This window comes from Chamaea fasciata, unplaced genomic scaffold (assembly GCF_029207755.1).
Source record: "Chamaea fasciata isolate MVZ Bird 193981 ecotype frontalis unplaced genomic scaffold, bChaFas1.0.hap1 SCAF_1, whole genome shotgun sequence".
Taxonomy (NCBI): Eukaryota; Metazoa; Chordata; class Aves; order Passeriformes; family Sylviidae; genus Chamaea; species Chamaea fasciata.
Window position 1 is genome coordinate 11,388,201 of NW_027094086.1, and position 20,914 is coordinate 11,409,114.

A 20,914-nucleotide genomic window follows, 5' to 3' on the forward strand; every position below is an offset into this window, starting at 1 on the left:
TATATAATCTGAATAAAACGTAATTAACTTTTAACATCCATGCAATCATTTCATTATTGCAGCTTAAAAAATAATTCTCAGAATCCATCTCTTTCAGAATCTCCAAGAAAAATACTCTTTGTTTCACCATTTTCTGATTCATTTGACTTTGGAAGAAAAATAAACACATTGCTGTGTTCAATATTGTTGCACAAGAGAATTCACAAGAATGAAATGTGTTCAAAGTTCCTAGAAAAAAATGCAGCAATGCAGGCGGCCAACTTGTTCAATGTCAAGCTCTAGGCAGTATAGCAGGACTAGCAGTAAATGACTCATAGTGAGTCATGCTTTAGCTATTTTTGCTTTTAAAGTAATGCCAGGCGCTGTGTTAATATTCAACCCTGAGTAAATTTAGCAATGCAAGAAAACAAGTGTTTCCATGGTTGCTCCTTCACAATGTTTATGGTATATACACAGCCATTAGGCACAGGAATTAAGCCAAATTAAGAATATGGAAATGTTCCTCTTTCATTTACAACTGAATTTTGCTACACTGGGTTTCATGACTCAGTCAGCTACTAGTTTTTCCAACTCCAACAAAAATGTAAAGCCATAGCTAGCACACCACTGTTATGTTAGTGGTCAATAGCCGCTACTTTCCTCTAAATTACAGCTTGTGCTGTGTACACTGCTGAGCTGGAAGCATGATAATGAAGTATTTTTTTTCAAGACAAAACAAGACTGGCACAAAGGCCTCACTAGTGAATCTAAGTACATCCATCAGGGGTAAAATGTTCTGTGACACTTCTAAGGAGGAGCTGGCAGAGCTAAAGCCAAAGGGGAGGACTGAAAGGAGGAAGGAGGTTGTGGCATCATCTGAAAAGGGAAAGCAGCTCCAGAAAAAGGAGGAAGGATGCTGACTGAGGCTGGGGAGCAGTCGGGTACAATGAGAGAAGTGGTGATGAGAGTACGACAGAGCTGGAAAATATCTTTTCATGACATAGCTGTGATGTGACAAAACCCATATGCAGGCACGATTTCAACGCAGCAATTTACACAGCCATGTTTTCTTAGGTGAGCATGTATTTGTGGAATCGTGGAATATGAGCCCAGCTAATGCAGACTTCTGACAAAACAGATGTAGATATCAAAACAAAACTCTTCTGGAGATCAGAAAAGAATTCAATCTGCACTGTAGGAAAAAAAAATGACCCACAAAAAACCCAATGCAATGGATGCTGCAGCAAAGGTTAGGTGAATAGCTTACTTTGCCCACACTAATAACAGAGCTGCCAAATGACTACGTATGACTGCTAGTTAAACTTTTTTGTTCCCATTTTAATACAGTGATTTATTCATTAGTCTTAAATAGCAGTAATTACTATTTTTATTGTAGAAGCTGATAAAGCAATCAGAAAGCTTTTACGTTTTTTCCTCAGAGGAAATTCTTTAGCTTTTCTGCACGAAGTCTTCCATCCTGCGATAAGCAACGATTGTTCTTCTGCATGTTTTCCTGTCTGACTATAAACTAGCCACTTAGTTTATACTGGGAGCTAAGATAGATCCTGATGACCAGCCTTCCTGCACAAACTTGTTTTGATTTCACTAAGTCTCAGACTGACCCTTCAACTTTCAAATAGTAAGCGATGGAGAATACCTAAAGGTGGGTCAGATCCAAAGAACTGAAGCAAACTACTAAAGTCCAAAATGATGAAAAATACTGTTCCGTGGCCTCTTAACCCTGAAGGTATCTATCTCCAGTACGACTCTCCCAGGTTCTCCAGGGATCTGAGGATCTGAGTTCTGTACTTGTCCAGAGCTGCCCCAGCCTGAATATCTAAGAATACATTGTTTGTTTCACAACCTCTGGCTCTTGAAAGGAGGCACAGCTCCATCCCAGTGGAAGAAGAGAAGGTGATGATGGAGATGTACAGAACCCAGATTTCTTTCCATTTCTCGCTGCAAGTTAACTATAGGAATACACAGTCATGCACTCTCTTCCAGTCCTCCCCAGCCCCTTTCCACTTCCAGCTGCACATGGTGGCATTTTGCTTCAAATGAAGGACTGCAGAGTGCTCTCTGCACATCAGCCTGCAGCCAAGGGGTTGCTGAAAAGCCTATGAGCAATGGTGTGATGCCAGATGTAGATTCCACCCCAACCAGCAGCCTAACTCTGATGATGAGTAATGAAAATTGCTGCAGAGGGCACGAGGCAGGGAAAGCCAACAGTAATGTTTTCCTGGTATCATCCAGTCTCCGGTAATCCAGTCAGGGGAGGATCCAGAGGGAAGTCAAACATGTCATCTTCCTCATAAGGGCTTTTTTTAGGTGCTTATTTGTGAATTTATTGGCATCGCTTCCTGGGAAACTGCTGTAGTCACAAGGCTGTTGTATAAAACATAAGCACTCTCACCCTCACTCCATTAACTGCTTCTCTCCCTCAACAGGTATTTTTAGTGCCTGTTGGAACACCTGTTAAGCAACTTGTCTTTAATCCTAAAATCATTCACTGCAAGTCTGGTAACACAAATCTACATCCACATTTGAGATGATAAGATACGATAAACCTATCCACACTTGTAAAGTCAGATGCTGTGTCTGAAATCAGCGCTAATACCTGCTGAAAGGTGACAACTTAAACCACTCCTCAGTTGTGACAAAACATCTCAATGCTCCAAGCCTGTTCAAGAGTGTAAATGCCAACAAAGGTGTTTGATTTCTCTGACTTAGTGCTAACGGAGATTGAAAGTAACATCTCTTAGGTTACCCCTGAGAGACAGTACATAGAATTAGCACTTCAGCTCCTCAGTAACATCAGTAATCATCTGAGAGTCTGAAATTCCTAAATCTACAGATTAGAGCCATGGTCCATTTCCTCTTCAGCTACATGATACAAGCACAGGTGTTCAGTCTCACAGTAAAAAAGATTCATTACCTTTGTGTTACTTTAAAGTTTGCCCATTTTTAGTCAACTTATGCAATACTGTGATTGACATACTGATGTAAAGCACTCTGTGCTGATGGAACAGATTTGTCACTGAAAAAAGCTGTTCAAGCAGGTGTACCATAGCCCTCCTCCTGGGAGCCAAGACACTTAGCTCCAGGCTCCAGCATCCAGTCTGAGGTCCACAGACCTAAAAGATGGGTGTTGCAGTCCCTTAGTTTTTCTCTAGCTTTATTCCTCCATTTCAGCTCAAGATCTAACAGATTTGGGGGAGTGTGAAGAAGATCTCCAGTGTAATAATAACATAAAATTCAAGTTGGAAAGAAACTATGCTCTACTCTGAGTTTATCAGTGCCTATGACTTTTAAGAGGGAAAAGAAATAATACGGATACCAAAAATTATGGTAAGCAGCCAATGCCCATGAACATCTGATATGGAATTAGAGGATGTTTATTAATCTTGCTGTACACTACTATTTTGCATGTTATTATATGCTGCAAGTATAGATCAGGGAAAAGGGAAATTCCACTGATTTCAGAGCTACACTGGCACTGGCACTTACCAAACCAAGATCTACCTTAACCTGTCACACTTCTGAAGGGCACAACAGAGAGCCACATGGCAAATAGTTTCAGGAATAAAACCACCAAGAGTTTTACTTTCTCTGAACTGGAGTATTCTGAAGTTATCATGCAGTGTGATATGCACTGATGGATTATTATTTAGTCAGCAGTATCTCAGAACTACTTGCCTGTTTCTCCTCAAATGTGTTTTGTCCCAGAAGTCAATACAAATGCCTTACTTGGAGTAGTAGAGTTTTATTTGAATTAGTATTTCCACCAATCCTTGTGTATACTGATGGCATAAACCCCACCATATAAATGACCTATAGAAAGAGTGAAAAAACCTACTGTCCCACCAGATAAATACTCAAGTAACAGAAAAAAAAAAAAGAGTAAATAAAACAACGTACTCTAATTTTAAAGCTACACTAAGCTTTCTTTTTCTCCTTCCTCCTCAATATACTCACTTCAAAATGAGAGCATCCCATTTAAATATTTTAACACTGAGATGTTCTGCCTTTCCTCTTTCTTTGATTTTTTTCTCCTTAGACTGTTCTTCACCTATTTTCTTGTGATCACAACGAAAAACAGTTTTAAAATTTAAACTGTAAGCTCATGGCAAAAGAGTGGAATTTCTGTATTGTCTGACTTTTAAATCTTTCTGAATAGTGGGCAAGAGGTATAATAGCAAGTAAAATTGTACTTAGCTGACAGAGGCAATCCTTGTACTTTCACTGCTCAGATTTGCAAAATAGTATGTATTACTACACCAGGAAAAAAGTGAAGGAAAACTCTAAGTGAAATCACTGATCATTTATTACCAGAAAGCAAATTTCCCATAGGGCATAATACATCTATTTAACATTTCTGAATTTTAGATACAGTCAAGGTTTAGTACTTATCCCTATGCTTCTCACTCATCTGAAATCTATAAAACATTTCTGATGAGTTCAAGTGTGGTCTCAAGATTTTATAAGTATGCATGTGGCATAACTGGAATACCACAGAGTCAAGAAATACAGGAACTGACTGAATCAAACTAAACTCCATTGAGGGAGAGCATCTCTATAAGCCAGGGTGGAGTGCTGGAACAGGAACAATGAGCAAAAACTTGGTCACAGACTTATTTTGCTTTAAAATTTCTCACCATCTGAGCTAAGTTCTAAGGTTTTTCATCATTCTTCCAAGTGAAACAAAGGAGAAGAAATTAATATATTTTAAGATGGCATTTGATTAGATATTGTGATTGAATACAACATCAAGGGAATAGAAGCAGCATCTAGAAGCTCCCTTCCTGACCTATATATTCACACAAACAGTAAAAATGCCATGCTGGTAGCCATCAATGTGTTCAGTTAAGAGAGAATTATCCGACAGCAGTAACAATAAATTAACCTAAGTACTATCCCTAAGTGTATAATAATCATAAAAAATTATTTCCATGCAACACTCTATTTCCTTTCTAAATTTTATAGACTTGGTGCTGACCTGAAAGCCAGGCAGATATAAAACCAAGAATTACATCCTGAAAAGACTTTTGCAATGGAATAAAATGTAGATCTTTAAAAAATACACATATAGATTAGATGACAGACATAGAAAGAGAAGATCTTATCCTCAAGCATCTGCTGATTAGAAGGGCAGATATTTACAGAAAGAGAGACCTACATCTGATGCTCTTTCTGATTTAGATACGTCCTCTCTCAGCTGAGTGCTTTACTATAGGGTAAGAGTCAGTGTCTGTCAGTATTTCCTTCTACAGTTGTTGCCATTTTTATACATAGTTAAATACATTGTGGACAGACAGAGAGGGAGACTGACTCCAGAGTTACAGTCAATCACTTAGTAGGCCAAGAGCCAGTCAAGTTCTGATTTTAAATCACCAAGACTGAAACTCAGGTCTCTTATACTCTAGGTTACTCAAAATGGAGAAGAGTTGTTGCAGGCGGTGGGTTGATTCCTCTTTCATTTTAACTTTGCATTACATGTCAGAGCTCTAAATGCCAAAGCAAGAAACTTCTTATTTCAACAAGTTTCATTAAAAAGGCAATCATTTCACCAAAGAAACCCTCCCCCACCAGGTCTACTGGCAACTGATAATTTTCATTAATCCAGTAACACAGTTATTGTGTTAGTGCAAGCTTCTGCATTTTTAGTAGGAAAAAAAAAGTGCTAACTGTTACCCTAGAAAAGTCATTCCGGATTGCAGAAGGAAATTTCTGATGGTTTCATTCATTCGGAAGTTGATCTTCCCAAACTAGCAAGGACAGTAGCTGTGATGGTGATTTTGCACTTTAGATATTGTTCCTGGGTATCATTACAGCTCCCATTGCTATACTATGTGAGCATCCCATTTATCTAGTTTGATTCTCTAGCTGATCCTTCCAAAAACTCTGTGAAATAGAGTAACTTTAACTCATTCCATTATCAGGCCTTCATCTCTTAATCTTTCAAAACTACAAGTGGGCTAGCTCACTCCTGAGCAAATCAGCTTATTCCTTCCAGAAAATACCCAGACACGACAGTCCCAAAAGGAAAAGCCATGCCAAGTTTCTCTTCTCAGGATAGTCCCCATGCCCTACTCAGAAGTCAGCTCTCATTCACACAAATGCCTCTTGACATAATCATTTTACTCCTCTGAAGCTGCAGTTTGCCCCCTCAGCATAATGCCATGAAAACATTACTCTGACACACTAAACACACTTAGGTTATTATCTACAATTCTTTGAACCCAAAACATCACAAAAACATAATAATGATGTTTTAGTGCCACTAGAGAAGCACGGCAATTGAATGTTTTGCACTCAATTGGACATGGCTGCTTTGCTCCATAGGCTACCAGCCCAGAGCAGCACGGATTTGAGCCAGTCCACAAACGTAACACACATAGAACTGAATTCCAGACATGGGTGGAAGGTCCAGACCCAAAAAGTTTTTAGGGATCTAACTCCCAGTGATCTGTTCTGAAACTAAATGACTCAGTCTAAGAAAACAAGAGGGTAACAAAGCAAAGACATAAACCAAGGTCTCCTAAACTTCAAATGACCTTCCCAAGTGCTGGATCCTCTTTCATTTCTTTACTAAAGGGGCTGTCTGTAAGGCATTTTACGTAAATGAAAATTGCATATCCCACACACACCACTGAACTGTCATAACACCAATCCCACTTTCAGCTGGAATTTTCAACTCTTGTGCTGAAGTTGTTTTCTCATAATTAGTCAGTAAGGAGATTTTAAGTTATTTTTTAACATGGAAAATATAAGGAAAAAACTACTAACATTACTTTTCAGCTGAATCTCTGCCATCAGAGCTAAGTATCGGGACAAAAATAGGCCAACTAAGAAGTCAGCTACAACTGAAGAGAAACCCAGATCTGAAAACCAGTTATGTGAGTCCATACAAGTAACTTCAACTATTTCCTCAAATTTTACCACTGCTGTGTGGTAAGAAGTAAAATTAACTTGCCTACCTCAGTGTGATTTTGTGAGGATTAATTGGATGAAACTCATCAAGCAATATAGTACACAGTATCTTGTTGCAGCTTGTTTTCTTATCCGACTAAAAGCAAATCAAAGACCTTAGTCTTTTCTGGAATCTCATAGACTGGTTTAAAAATTTAAAGGTAATTCCTTTCACAGTGACATTTTTTCAACCTCAAACTGTATCTAAAAAAAATATTTTTTCACATCATGATTTCTCAGCATATGCATAACTTTAAATTCATGTATCCACGGGGCATATGGCATCTATTTGAACATTAAATTAAAAATCTTCTCCTTTCAAAATATTTGCTCCTTGATAACGACTATAAATCCATCCTACCAAAATGATACAGACTTTTTCCTTTCAAAGACTCACAGACTTTTTTTCCTTCAGTGGAGAATGCAAGAAAGATCCTTACAATTGCAGTGTAGCTACTTTCCCAACTACATTAGAATGACTGGTATCCTGGGACAAAAACGTGTCTAAACTACTATTGAGTCTCAAAACTTTTTGTTCCCCATAAAAAATAAAAATTATCTTTCCTACATTTGCTAAATCCAGACCCTAAACTATCTGGCATAGCCAGCAATATTGTCATTCACTCAAATCTTAGCACTTTCCACAAAGTCACTACTGAAGCATGCATCTGTTGTGTGTTTGCAGAACCTGCAGTTATCAAGGATTTCAAAGTGCACGTTATCAGAAGGGCTATGAAATCTGTCATCCTTTGTGCACCAAATGTGACACTAAATAACCTTCAGCAAATACAGCAGTGGCAGCTAGGGTCACAGGAGTAGAGATTACACCTTCTGATTAGCTCTCCGTGCACAGTATCATAAATTTAAACTGATTTAAACTGTGGAGAATAAAGACAGATTTTAGTTTCATTCTGTGAAGACAAAATTTCTCATACTTTCTGCCAGAAGATAGATGCCTTTGATATGTGTATATGTATGTGTGCATAAATATATATATTATATATATTCTGGCATGAAATAAAAAGACTCGGTAATACAGCTTCAAACAAAAGGATTTAAAACTTACAGACGACACAAAATGCAAAGTTACAGTTCCTGCATGGTTTAGTTCCTATGGGCTCACTCCTGCAAGACTCTGTACTGTGGTCATGCTCCAATAAGGAAGTGAAACATGCCAGCAATCTCACTCATTTCAAAGGATCTACTCATAAAGTTTAATTCGAGCAACTTGCTTAAGCATTTCACTTAATCAAAAGGAGATCACTAAGCACTTTGCAGATCCAGGACCCTTACGTCTGAGAACATCAGTCATATAGTGTGTTAAAGACACAAAAGTTTTCCTTACCACACATGCTATCATTCAGAACTTTCTAGTATCACCAAATTTCGTGAATACTCCTCCAAGTACTCAGCTATTTGGAAAAGATAACATTCTCGGGGGTACAAGAAATGGTTAAAAAAAGGAAAAATCAAACAACACTCTTTTCTACTGCTTACAGTCTAAGAAGGTTTAAGTAGAAAAATGAAAATGTTTTCCATTAAAAATAAGAAGTGGGAAATTAGGAAACTAAGATAGTTCTGAAAACAGACTTCAGAAAAATCACTTGCTGTTCACATAAAACCTGTCTGACAGTGTTTTGACACATATCAGAGGTGAAGATTTTTCATTACTTCACAAACTCCAGCTAAAGTAGCTGCATAATAAAGGCTCACAGATTTAGAGAAAATGCTTGAAAACTGTCTGAACGATGAGCAGAACAGAAGCTGCTCTGAGACAAGATCTCATCCTTACTGCCACAGAGATGTACTCGCCCAATTTCATTTCTGCACCTTGGCTGCTGCTGAAATTCACAGCTAAGAAGGTCTCCTTCCCACAGAACTGCCAAGGGAAGACAAGCTGAAAGTGATAGAGCACCGTTCTCCTCCCTGAGTATTCGAGTTACCTATGGCACTGCCTATCACCTGTCAGGGGACAGGGAACAGCCATGAAGCTTCCTTTCATCACAGTGGCAGCAAACATCAAAAGAGAAAATATATTAGCATTATTTCCTGTTGAAATAAGGTTGTATTTAAGTGCTTCACACTTTGCACCATATCTAAAAACCATGTTGAGAAAGTTTTTCTCCTTCAAATCCTAGTTAATTTCTAAGTAGCATGACAATATGAGAATATAGTATTTCCTTGTTCCGCCATTCTAGAATACAAATGTCAAACTCTGCATAAAAGATACATAATCATTAATGGTAACTCATCCTGGAAGGCAAATCATTGTAGTATCTACTGTGTCTGCTCCTTAGAAAAGATTGGAAAAACAAGCCAAACAAACAAAAATAAACAAACAAACAAACAACAACAACAACAACAAAAACACCAAAGAAACAGGAAAGCCCCCCTGAAAAAACTTGGCAGGAGTTTTTATGTTTTATCTAATAGAGCAATAAAACCATATTCCAGAAAAAAGCTAAAAACTGAGCCCCAACTCTGTATGTGCTCTTCAAACAAGCCAGGAGTTGTGAATTAAGTTGCACCTGGCAAGGCTAATAGTTGAAAACAAAATATTAACCAGTAGTTGTTGATGAAATTATTGATTAATGTAACTCACATCCAGCAGTTTTAAAGTGTGTCCCAAAATCTGCAGACACGTTATCATATGCTGTTAAGATGAGGCCAGAATTGTAGGACTCACGCTTTTGAAACCCCAACTCATACAGAAGAAGGTAAAGAATACAAAGATAACTTGGCTTAAGCATGAATGCTGAAGATTTAACAAGATGACCCTAATTTCTTCTTACAAAGCAACCCCAACAAAACCACATGCACATATACTATGCTTTTAGGTACATCACCAGCTTATGGAAACTAGTAATGTTTTTTACAGACTTTACTAGTCTTCAGCTCAGCTGGTATTGCAAGTCAAGTGTTTAATAAGACAAATCTGGATTTCAGGTAGCAGTAGCAGCATGATGTCTTCATATTCTTTTAAGAATAATTTCTATTGGGTTTATTTAATTTGGTTTGGTAACAGGTAGGCCAGTTAGAACTGAGTCCCATAGCTTCAACTGAGTGTATCACTAGAGCATACACCCCTTCCTCAGGCAATTACAAGGTGGAAAGTAAATCCAAAGTCAGTTATCAAGATTTTTATCTTCTTAGTTACAAACACCTGGAAATTAGAAATTACAACATAATGGTGGGGCAGTAATAATTTTATGGTTATGTAGGGAGTGAAAATTACACTGTTTTGTGGTCTGCAACTTGGTTTATACATGCTTAGAGTGGTACCAAGAGCTCTATTAAACTCAGAGATCAGTGCTAAAATGCATAACAATGGGAAACAAATATATTAAACCTTCAAGCTCTAATCCTAGGGAGTCTTGAGACACCAGATCTGAAATTCACCTTGTCAAGCATGTCCTATAAATCTCTATAGGGAAGCAATCCAAAGTCCAGTGGGAAAATTCTTTCCACTGGTTTCACTGCGTTTTGGATAGGGCTCCAAAAAAACCCAGAACTCAAGGAGAGCTACAGGAGAGCACCCAGAATATCATTTTCCAATGGTATAAATCATTAATCCATGACTGCTGAAGTTCCTGAGATACCAGCTTATGTTGAAATCAAAATGTGGGATGGGAGGGAATAGATACAGGGATCAAGGGACAGCAAGCAGAATAATGTGATTTCAGAACATAATCATGATAGAGGAAGAGCAACACAAATAGTGTCAGAGCCCATGAACTTTCCCAGCACCAGTAAGCAGAGTTGATAATTTAATGACTGCTATATCTATGGGACAATAAAAGCAGACAATTTTGTTGCGTTGCATAAATAACCAAACTGTTTACTCTGCAACTTTTTTGGTAATTTAAGCACAAATAACTTAAAATTTTAACACTTGAAAAATTACATGAATTTAAAACCCCTGGATTTTAGTAATCTGCAGTGTTACACAGTGCGTGCACGGAAGCTGTAAACCTGAGAACAAGTATAGTAAGCATTTTCCAACAATATAGTTCTACGATTAAAGCAAAGGTCTTCTCAGTGTTGCAACACATCCTATGTTGTGAAACAGGAGCAATTTGTTTAAGTGACAAATGAAAACAGCTTACCTAATCCTTTTAGAAGATCCTATCAATTGAGAAAATAAATGCGAAAGGTCTTCAAATGAAAAAGCCCACCTTACCAAAAAAATTTGTTTTTCATGATATTTGTATTCAAACACAGCAGGAGCTGTGGGAGTCTGAATAAAACTACCAAGGTAATCACACTAGCTTTTTTCTACACAGATATCCATTTAAATAGGTTTTTGAGTTTTTAAGAATATTCACAGCAGTTTAAGGCATAAGTGGCAGTTCTATATTTCAGGGCAGTTAGTCAGATATTACCACTTTGAACTCAAAGAATCGTTTTTAAAAAAATCAGACTTACATTGTTTTTTCATCTCCTTAAGTTGATCCTTAAAATACATATATTTTTCATTCCTTTGGAAATCTGAGTCACTGTTCATGCTCTCCATTTCATGGAATTTTTCTTGCGCCAAGCTTTCTAAATCTGGTAAATTTTCTGGTTTTTCTCGTTTTACCTGTAAGGAAGAAGAAATACGATGTATTCATTATGACACATTTTAATACAAAGCAAAAGACATTAAGCAAAAATTCATTAGCATAATCTCAGTTTCTTCTGACTACAGTTAGGCCTCCTGCTCTGAAGCCATAACCTCCAAGTAATTCATTTCAGTAAAAGTGACTATGGAATGTAGACATTGGCTTCTCGGTGTCATTTTAACTCATTTCCTGGGTATTTCTCACACTACCAAAAGGGAAAACTGAACCTTGCAGTCAAATTTACCTCTGTGAGTGGTGAAGGTAAACATGTTAACAGGAACCAGCATAACGCCTAATGAGAATGAAACCAAAGTATACAACTCTGTCCAGAAAGCAAGAAGATAGCAGAAAATCTGAAATAACTTTTAACAGTTTTGTAAAAACCTCCACTCTCTCATCACTTCGGAATCAGGTTTACAGAAGCCCAGAATCTACGTGCAAGATTAGTGTGATAACACCAGCAAAAACAGTACAGCTAATGTGAACAGTACAGCTAATGTGAAAGGAAACCACCTCAATTTATTTGTGCTGTGTGAACAAGAAGCATTAAGCCATACAAGCAGGCAAAAACACAATTTCTTGAAAAGCACTTACTTACAGCAAAGACAGCTGGAATGATCTGAAGAATAAATACCCAGAAAAGGGAAGTCATCACACAGACAATATTAAGACATTCTAGGAATGCAAAAAGCACTTTGGGAACCCCCTAAAATCAATAATTGGAGTTTTCTGTTTCTACAGGCAACATTAATTCTAGGGAACTGTAACTTTGACAGGTCTTCATAAGAACAAGTTTTCAGGTGGTGGAGACTGTGATGTGCAATGAGAACCAGCAACAGCACCAATTCAGAAAGAAGGTGGACATCTGTCAATTCCTTAATGCTAAGCATTTTGTGAAGCAGAAAAAGGCCACTTCTATCCCAAAATCATGTCAAAATATGACAATGTGAAAAAACGGAGGTAAGCACCATTTCCACTGACCCACTCTTCCCCTACCACACACACTAAATACTGCCCTTCACCAGACCATGACACAATTCATTGCTCAAGACAGGAAAAAAAGGAGCCAACTGAGAAAAAAAACAGTCCACTTCATCCCAAATCCTTTACAGATTTAAAAGTTTACAGAGACCTTGGAAATCCTACAAATTATATTTTGTTTAGGAGCCAAATAAATAATAATTGTTCATGTAAAAATGGACTGAGCAGACACATAAAATGAAAAAAGAGAACTTTACTATCCCTTAAGCAAAGCAAAGCAATCCATAGAATTATTACTTCTTCCAAGAGCAAAGCCAGTTTGGCACCTTTACTTTCAGCAGGTGCAAGCTGTGGCAAGAAGAAAAATAAGAAAAAAACCAGCAGTGCCAGGAGATAGCATGAAGTTTTCAAAGGCACCCGGAGATAAAAGATCACCTACCACAACATCCAGCTGTAAATGGGAAAGACTCAGTAATATTTTATTACCAAAGGAGCACAGTGACTATGAAAGACCAACAGCATGTCATCAGAGACGCTTAGACTGCTGCAGGAGCCAGGCAGGAGCGTAGAGTCCTTATCCCATAAAATCTGACCAAAGGAGCAAAGGAAAACAGAGCATCCTGTGCCCAGTGCAGTGAGGACAATCACACGTACTCGAATGGTTTGCCTGATCCAGCATCACAGCACACTGCTGCAACAGAAGGCCTATCACAACGTCAACCAGCATTGTTCAGTACTCAGCTGGAGAAGAAACTTGGCCATCAAGTGTATGCAAGAACAAAAAGGCAGTTACTAAATCAAAATTCATTTCAAATCCAAGACATTATAAAAGAATGCTTTGATCTGGACTCATGTAGTGCAAACATATTCCCTTCTGCAACACCACACTGTTTTTACGAACATTCTCTCTTTAACATAAAAATAACATGTAGACACACACAGGAATAGTCCAAATAACGACCCACCACTAAGATCTGCCCTCATAACAAATGAGAGCACCATGGCCAGATCCCATATAGAAGATCCAGCTGTGTATACTAAAAATAACCCTGAAGTGCTTCTAAGTTGCTGAGACTGACATGAAGAGTAAAATAAATTATGTGGACATTCATAACAGGCATCCATCAGTAGTAAAGACAACGTCAATAATCTTTTCCTCTCCACAGGGACCACATTACACATTGATAGAGTTACATCAGGATCTCTTTATCTTTTTCTTGACTCATGGAAGATTTGAGAGCAGATATGCATCAACATTAGCATCTTCAATCATACCCTCAGACTGAGAGGTGAAAAGAAGGGCACAGCCAACGTAAGTTCAAACACTGGTTCTCAACTCCAACTTCCAGAATTAAAAGACTTTATACATATGAGCAGAGAAAAAGACAGGAACTGTAACTTACAGCATTATGCTACCAAAAAGGACATATGTTTGAGAAGGTGCATTAAATCACTCTGTGCTGGTGCTACCTCACCTCGAGCGCCGTGTGCAGTTTTGGGCACCACAATGTAAGAAAGAAATAAATCTCTTAGCGAGCACCCAGAGGGGGCTACAAAGATGGTAAACAGTTTAGAGGAGGAGCTGTATGAGAAATGGCTGAGGTCAGCCTAGAGAAAAGGAGACTGAGGGAAGAGAGAACCTCATTGCAGTCTGCAGTTTCCTCATGAGGGGAAGTGGGGGGGCAAATACCAACCTCTGCTCTTCGGTGGTCAGCAGTAGGACCCAAAGGAACAGCAAAAATCTGTGTCGGGGATTTAGGCTGGGTATTAGGAAAAGGTTCTTAACCCAGAGGCTGGCCCAAAGAACAGGCTCCCAAGGAAGTGGTCACAGCACTGAGCCTGACAGAGTTCAAGACATGTTTGAACAATGCTCTCTGACACATGGTGGGACTCTTGGGGGTGTCCTGTGCAGGGCCAGGAGCTGGACTCAATGACCGTTGTGGCTCTCTTCTAGCTCAGGATTCTCTTATGATTCTGTGATATGCACACACATAAACTTTGTTTGTGCCACTATGGAGCTACAAGAATTTGCATGAAGACATCTTACTAACCTGAAGAGAATGCTTATATAAAACTCTCCCTCAGCACCGAACGAATCACACAGATTGCTGCCATAGGTCTATCAAAGTAAGAGCTTGCCTGCTAAGGGGAACATGAACAATTCCACCAGCTATCAAGAGAAAAAAAGTCATTCACACCAGCTATATTCCCAGTTGCAATCGGGAACGTTGCCAGATTGTGAGGAAAGCCCAGCAATGCAGCACATATGACAAAGGCTCAGACAACGACCTCATACAGAAACCTAGAGTCAGATGTGACAGATGCCCAAAGAATGCACTTTCTTCTAATCTAACATCTTTCATGTTTACAATTTAAATTCAGTTTCTGTTCACCTCCACATGATTGCTTTCATTAAAATGATTAATAGAGACACTATTCCTGACCACACTCAGAACTGTACCTCACACATGCTATTACTGAAATGCCAGGCAGACCTTCTGGAAGGTCAGCACATCACAGGTGAATAATAAGGTATGTCCACCCACTATAATAACAAGCAAATACATTTTCCTGTGCACAGGCAATTTCTCTTTGGTGCTGCATATCCTATGCCTTGAAGAGGGTTGAGAATGGTCTACACAACAACATAAATGAAAACAAATGAAAGAAAATGTCCCATCAGTCCTAGATCCTCACACTGGGACCAATTACAACATCTTATACACTGCATCAGCACAACACCTTTACAGGTTCATTACAGCTTTCTTTAGTTCTCACCACCCACCCACTCCTACTCTACAGATTCTTGACGGATGCAGGGATGATGAGATCAGCATAACAAAATGTTTGAGGACAATACAAACATAGGGTATGGCTAAGGAACAAGGTAAAATTATCAGCGTTCAGGGCACCAAGTTGGGGTCATGCTCCTTGTTGGTCACTGCAGCATGTGAGATAAATGCTTACTAGCAGACCTGAAGTCACTGACATGTTCAATTCTTCAGAATAAGTTACTTCACATGAGAACCATGAAAGACACAATAAGCAAACAACTGTTCGTTTAGCAGCACTGTCAGCCAAAACCAGCATGCTAAGTAACACCTTGCAGTCATTAGTCAATCCATTGAGAGCTACATTGATTTTGAAATGGGGTGGAGGCACACACACCCTACAAAGCATCCTGGAAATTACATGTAACGATGAACTGGGAGTGTTCAGGACATATGGTGAAAAGAAGTCTCAGTCACAACAGCTTGTTTACAGCAGTAGAAACAGAAAACGCAAAAGCATCTGCTGTGCCATACCAGCAAAGAAAAACAGGGATTTTTACATGGGAGCTCAGCAATGAGGAGAGGAGACACGTTATATGTAACATACATATACATACATGTTCTACCAGCAGCGCTGTTAGGAAAACACATTTGCAAACACTAAACACTAATTGTTTAGACAAATGTAACTGTAGTTTAACTATCGAAAGATACATTTACTCATGGCCTCACACCACACCACCTGGTCAGAGCGGGATGTGCAAAGGAGTTCCTGTGTTTGACAGGCAGTGCTTATGGAATGAGCCCCTTCATGGCACGTCTTCTGCCAGTATCTGGCTGTGAGGATACACCTTCCTCTCACGGATTCTTCCACTGGGAGTGTGCCTATTCTGTGCCAAAACTAAAATCAGGCTTTTTGAAAGGCCAGCTTGCAGAGCCTAAGGAAGAGTAAATGCAGGGTATTCTAAGGGACAGTCTGGGGAATTTTTATTTCATCAATTACCATAACCACCAAGTCAAAAATAAATTATTCTGTTCCAGCCCAATCTCAGAACATGTAAGGTCAAAGGTACCATAGACTAAAATTGGACCAGTTTGTGGTATTAGTCTCCATACAGTAAGGGATCAGTGTCTGAAAAGGCACTAATTAGCATAACCCTGCATGCTGCACTGCACCATTTAATAATTGTCCTGCCCAGTCCCAAAACACAAACATTAAACAATTTAGCCTCAAACAATCATTGTGACATGTACCACGTATTTTACAAATGGAGAGGCTGTGGCATTAAGAGATGAATAACTTGGCCTAAGGTTGCACAAGGAGACTGCGGCAGAACCAAGAATAAATAAATCCCAGTTCTGTGCTTTTGAGCACAAAGCCATCTTTTTACCTTCTCCTTTAGCTGAGGGAAAGTTCAAATTAACATGTGCATTTGGTTCACTGTCTATAAAGAGGCCTGAAACAGCTTGTGGCTGCTTGGCAAACCTTGTGATAAAAGAACAGCATTCTGCCTGTCACAGAAATGCTCCACTGGTCTTTGCATTGCAGCGGTTCAGCATGTGACACTCCTTGGTTATTTTTTAGCCTTTTTGTTCTTCTCTCTCTAGCACAGAAGTCCTTTAGCTGCGTATTTTTATCCTGTCACTGTTCCAAGGTACTGTTTCTCAGGGCTATCTTTTATGTCCCTAGTATTTGGAAGCTTGCCAGAACCATCCATTTTATTTCTCAGAAATAAATAGTAATACCTGAACCGTGTAGCAGTTTCCTCAAATCTGTGAAACAATCTACAAAAGAACTATCTTTTCAAAGAATTCAGAATTCTCACCACAGTCTTTCAAACCATGCATTATTTGTTCCCCGTAATTTAATTCCTGCAAAATACGGACTTCTGAAGTTTAATTTATGGATATTATTGACATTTCAGATTTGTGAGGTATGGAAACATTCCTGCTTGCTAATGAACTTTTAGAAGACCAAGTCAGCTGACAGGGCAGAATTTCTTCATTTTCCAGATTCTTTGTAGTTTCATTTATGAAAGGGAGAGTGATTAGTCACTAAGTGCTATAAAGCTCAGAGGAATGTGGTTATTTAGATATTTATATTCTTTTGTGATTGCACAGAAGAGGATATGGTGATGTTTCTACCTAACTCCAAACTCAGAGTAATTTAGACTGTATTTACACTACAGCCATGTGCCTCTGCATGTGGTTATGCAACACTGAAAGCAGCTGCATGTTTTGAAGAAAAACTTCTTACAGTTCCTGCTGGGACAGAATTTCCTACCTTTGTGATTCTGATTTTGTGAAGGAACTCAATCGATTTTTTAGAGCCTACTTCAGGTCCTTCAGGACTAGGTATGCCAGCCTACTGCATCCTACAAAGACCCAGTTCAGAACCTGGGAACCTCACATTCTCTGAAATGGCATCACCGTAAAATGTCTGAACCAGACATGGACGTATCTAAATCTGCTCATTTCAGAGAACAAATGCCAAGAATGGGCTGGCTACAATAGTAAGCATGGACACAGTCAGAGCAGCCTCTCTGAGCAGCTCATATCATAGAGAAAGTAACTATTCTTCCTTTATTTATCTCTGCTATGCAACAAAAGCAAACAAATGCATGTCACCTTTCTTTCTTGTTTAACAATTCATACATCCTATTATTTCATCCTTACCTCACTAAATAATCTATTACTACAAATATGCAGCCTTTCAACACACATATTTATTTTACCTCAGGGTAAGTCAAAGTTTGCTGTGATTATTTATTATAACCAATTTTTTTTCACTGAGAGGGAAAATAACATGGGAGCTAAGTAAATTTGTGGGTTGAGTCACCCATACACTTTGTGAATCATGTGAGAACCAACTCTAAGTGAGTCACCACTGTAACTGAATCAGGCTGCACAATTTCAGCTCAACCTAAACAGTCATTTATTATTCTTCAATGGCTAGATTCAAACCTTTAGCAAATACCAGATCATTTGTTGATGCACAAATAAAACACAGCACATGGAAACATCTGCAAGGACAGTCAAAAAGGATATCATAATTCAGCAGTAGGAGCTGCAGTATGAACACAGCTCAGCTGCAGCCAGGATTGCCTAAGGGCTCACATCTGATTCAGGAGATTCAACACCTCTGTACATCATGGCTGCAGGGCTGGGACTCCGGTTGAGCAACACCTTCCCAGACTATTGTGAAATACCAAGAGAGGCAGATTTGTAAGGGCTGACCCACACTTATGACACATACTCCCTTAATAAACCAGGCCAGCACAACAGAAAACCACTGTCAGCACGATTGAAATATCCCAAAACTCTGCCAAAGTAACATTATGAAGGTGAGGCAGGGTTGCCGTGGCTCCAAAACAGCACATCAACGCAGTCGTTGTAGCTAGGATGTCCCCATAATAAAATTGTCTGTACCTTCCACAGTTTCCTTTCCCTACTTTAAACACAGCTGCACATGTTCAACTCTTAAAAAGAAAGTAAGCACTGGGGGCACACACTGCTTCCAGGTATATTGGGGTGTATCCAAGCGAACTCTAACAACTCCTGGCACTTGCCAGTCATTTCAGTAAGGCTATTAATGCACTTCAGCCACCCTGGTTGCTTTTTGTCTCCCGTTTAGAAAGGAATCATACATATATAGGGTGGGATTATTGTAAATGAGCACCAGGTGAAGAAACAAAACCGCCTGTGTGCATGCAGTTTACAGCCTGAACAGCATCTCTTGGGGTTCCCACATGTTAGAAGTTTCACCTCAAGCAAAATGCTCTACCCCACACACATTTTAACAGAAAAAAAATCCACCCATTTGTATTTTCCCCAGTTACTGACTATGGTAGAGAGAAGATGGTGAACACCCTTTCGTTTCTCTCCAAGACTCTTTGTGCAATGTTTTTCAAAGTGCAAAGGGGTAAAAATAAGCAACAAAAGAGGATCTTATTGAAATACGAGTATTAAAATTACCTGTTACTAATAATGTAAAAATGGCTCACAAAAACAGCAGTAAATGTGAGTATTAAAGGTGAGGTTTTCCCAAGGTAGCAAAGTGAAGAAAGCTTATGGATATTTAGCACCTTAACCCTTTCAGCATTTCCAAAAGCCTATCGTTTCCTGTAAGGGTTGGACTAAATATTCTTAGTGACTTCAACATAACAGAAGTCTGTCTTCGTCTTGTTTTCTGTATGCTTTTTTCTACATATGAAGTATGACTATGACAAAGCAAAAACCTCTACAGTATTAGGGTTCACGACATGGTGAAGGAGCAAGACTATCTTCTACTCCTTGTACCTAGAAGTTCTGCCATAAATAGAGTTTATATGAAAGTTAATTTTGGTGCACTAGAGACACAGAGCATCTTGCTCTAAGTAGTTTTGCTGAGCACAGATGAAGGCATGTAACAGCAAAGCCAACTTATAACTTTATTCTTATAAAAACGTTGCTTTGTTTTAACAGTGTTTTAGAAACTGTGAGGCAGATGGTGCATCTGTTTTGGCAAGGTTGATTCAGCAAATGCATCAGGCTGTTGAACCAGTTTACCAAGCTGCTGATTAATTCACATATTTAGCAAATACATTAACATGGATATTAGAGCTATTTTTCTTTCTTTAATATCCCACTCAAACTGATGGGAATTTAGACATTGATTTCAGTGGGAGCAGAAGAAGGCCCTAAGGTGATTTCAGATTAACAACCTGTTTACTCTTGTATGGCTTTGCTTGTTTGACTAAGATCACTAAACCCCATGTTTTCTATACTATGGTAATAAAGAGCTAAATCCTAAAACAAGTAAAGTTCAGTGTTATCTTCAAAAGCTCCTACAAAAGACTGATTTATGCCAGCTGTGTAGCTTATTCCTGTATAAAAAAAAAGTGTGACTTATCCTTTGAAGACCTTCATACAGCAACCACTGTTAAAATCTGTCTTTCCAGAGGGATGTTTTCTATGCTATTTGGGTATACCTCCAGTGAAAGTCAGGTAAGCTTTTTCAATTTTTACCCCTCTTGTTTTTTTCAGTCATCTGATGAAATTTTTGTCCTCAAAAAGTTCTTCAGCACTGACAGCATTTCTTCTACATACTCTCCAAAACAGCAATGTGAGTCATGTCATCATTTTTCATTAGGAGTTAAAAGTAACCTTTACACTTTCGGGAAACAGCAACAAGATATCTTAAATACAGACCCATGCTTCATTCGAACTGACATTAGTTGAAAAACACAAATCCTGGATGAAACTTCCAGCCTAGACTCACCAAATTAATGTATCTTTATTAATATACAGATCAGGATGGCAATAATTCCATCAGCGTGAGCTCCACCTTTAACACAGAACAGTGAATTCAGTGATAGCACATGGCTGCACTAAGCGAAACAAGCAAAGAACCCCTTGAGTGCAACCTAAGCCTCCCAATTTTCTTATAAACTGGGAATATCAACTTTACTTATACTCATTGGGTACGAATACCCTACTTGTCCCAGTCTGTGCATGGTGGCAGAATTGCCTTTTATTTTGTACTTTATTGCAAATGCCATAGAGACAAGTGTCTCCTTTAAGCCTTTCTACATATCACATTCTTCCATGCATATTAGTGGTGTTTACTTATCC

At 38.8% G+C, this 20,914-nt stretch overlaps 1 protein-coding gene across 2 annotated transcripts in view; it reads right to left on the bottom strand.

Moving 5' to 3' along the window:
• Positions 1–20,914, bottom strand: part of NSMCE2 (NSE2 (MMS21) homolog, SMC5-SMC6 complex SUMO ligase) — a 126,736-nt gene that overhangs the window by 55,373 nt on the left and 50,449 nt on the right. For both annotated transcript variants that reach the window (XM_066176103.1, XM_066176112.1), the window contains exon 4: positions 11,374–11,527. In XM_066176103.1, the coding sequence (XP_066032200.1) occupies positions 11,374–11,527 (154 nt within the window). The remainder of the gene's footprint in view (positions 1–11,373; positions 11,528–20,914) is intronic.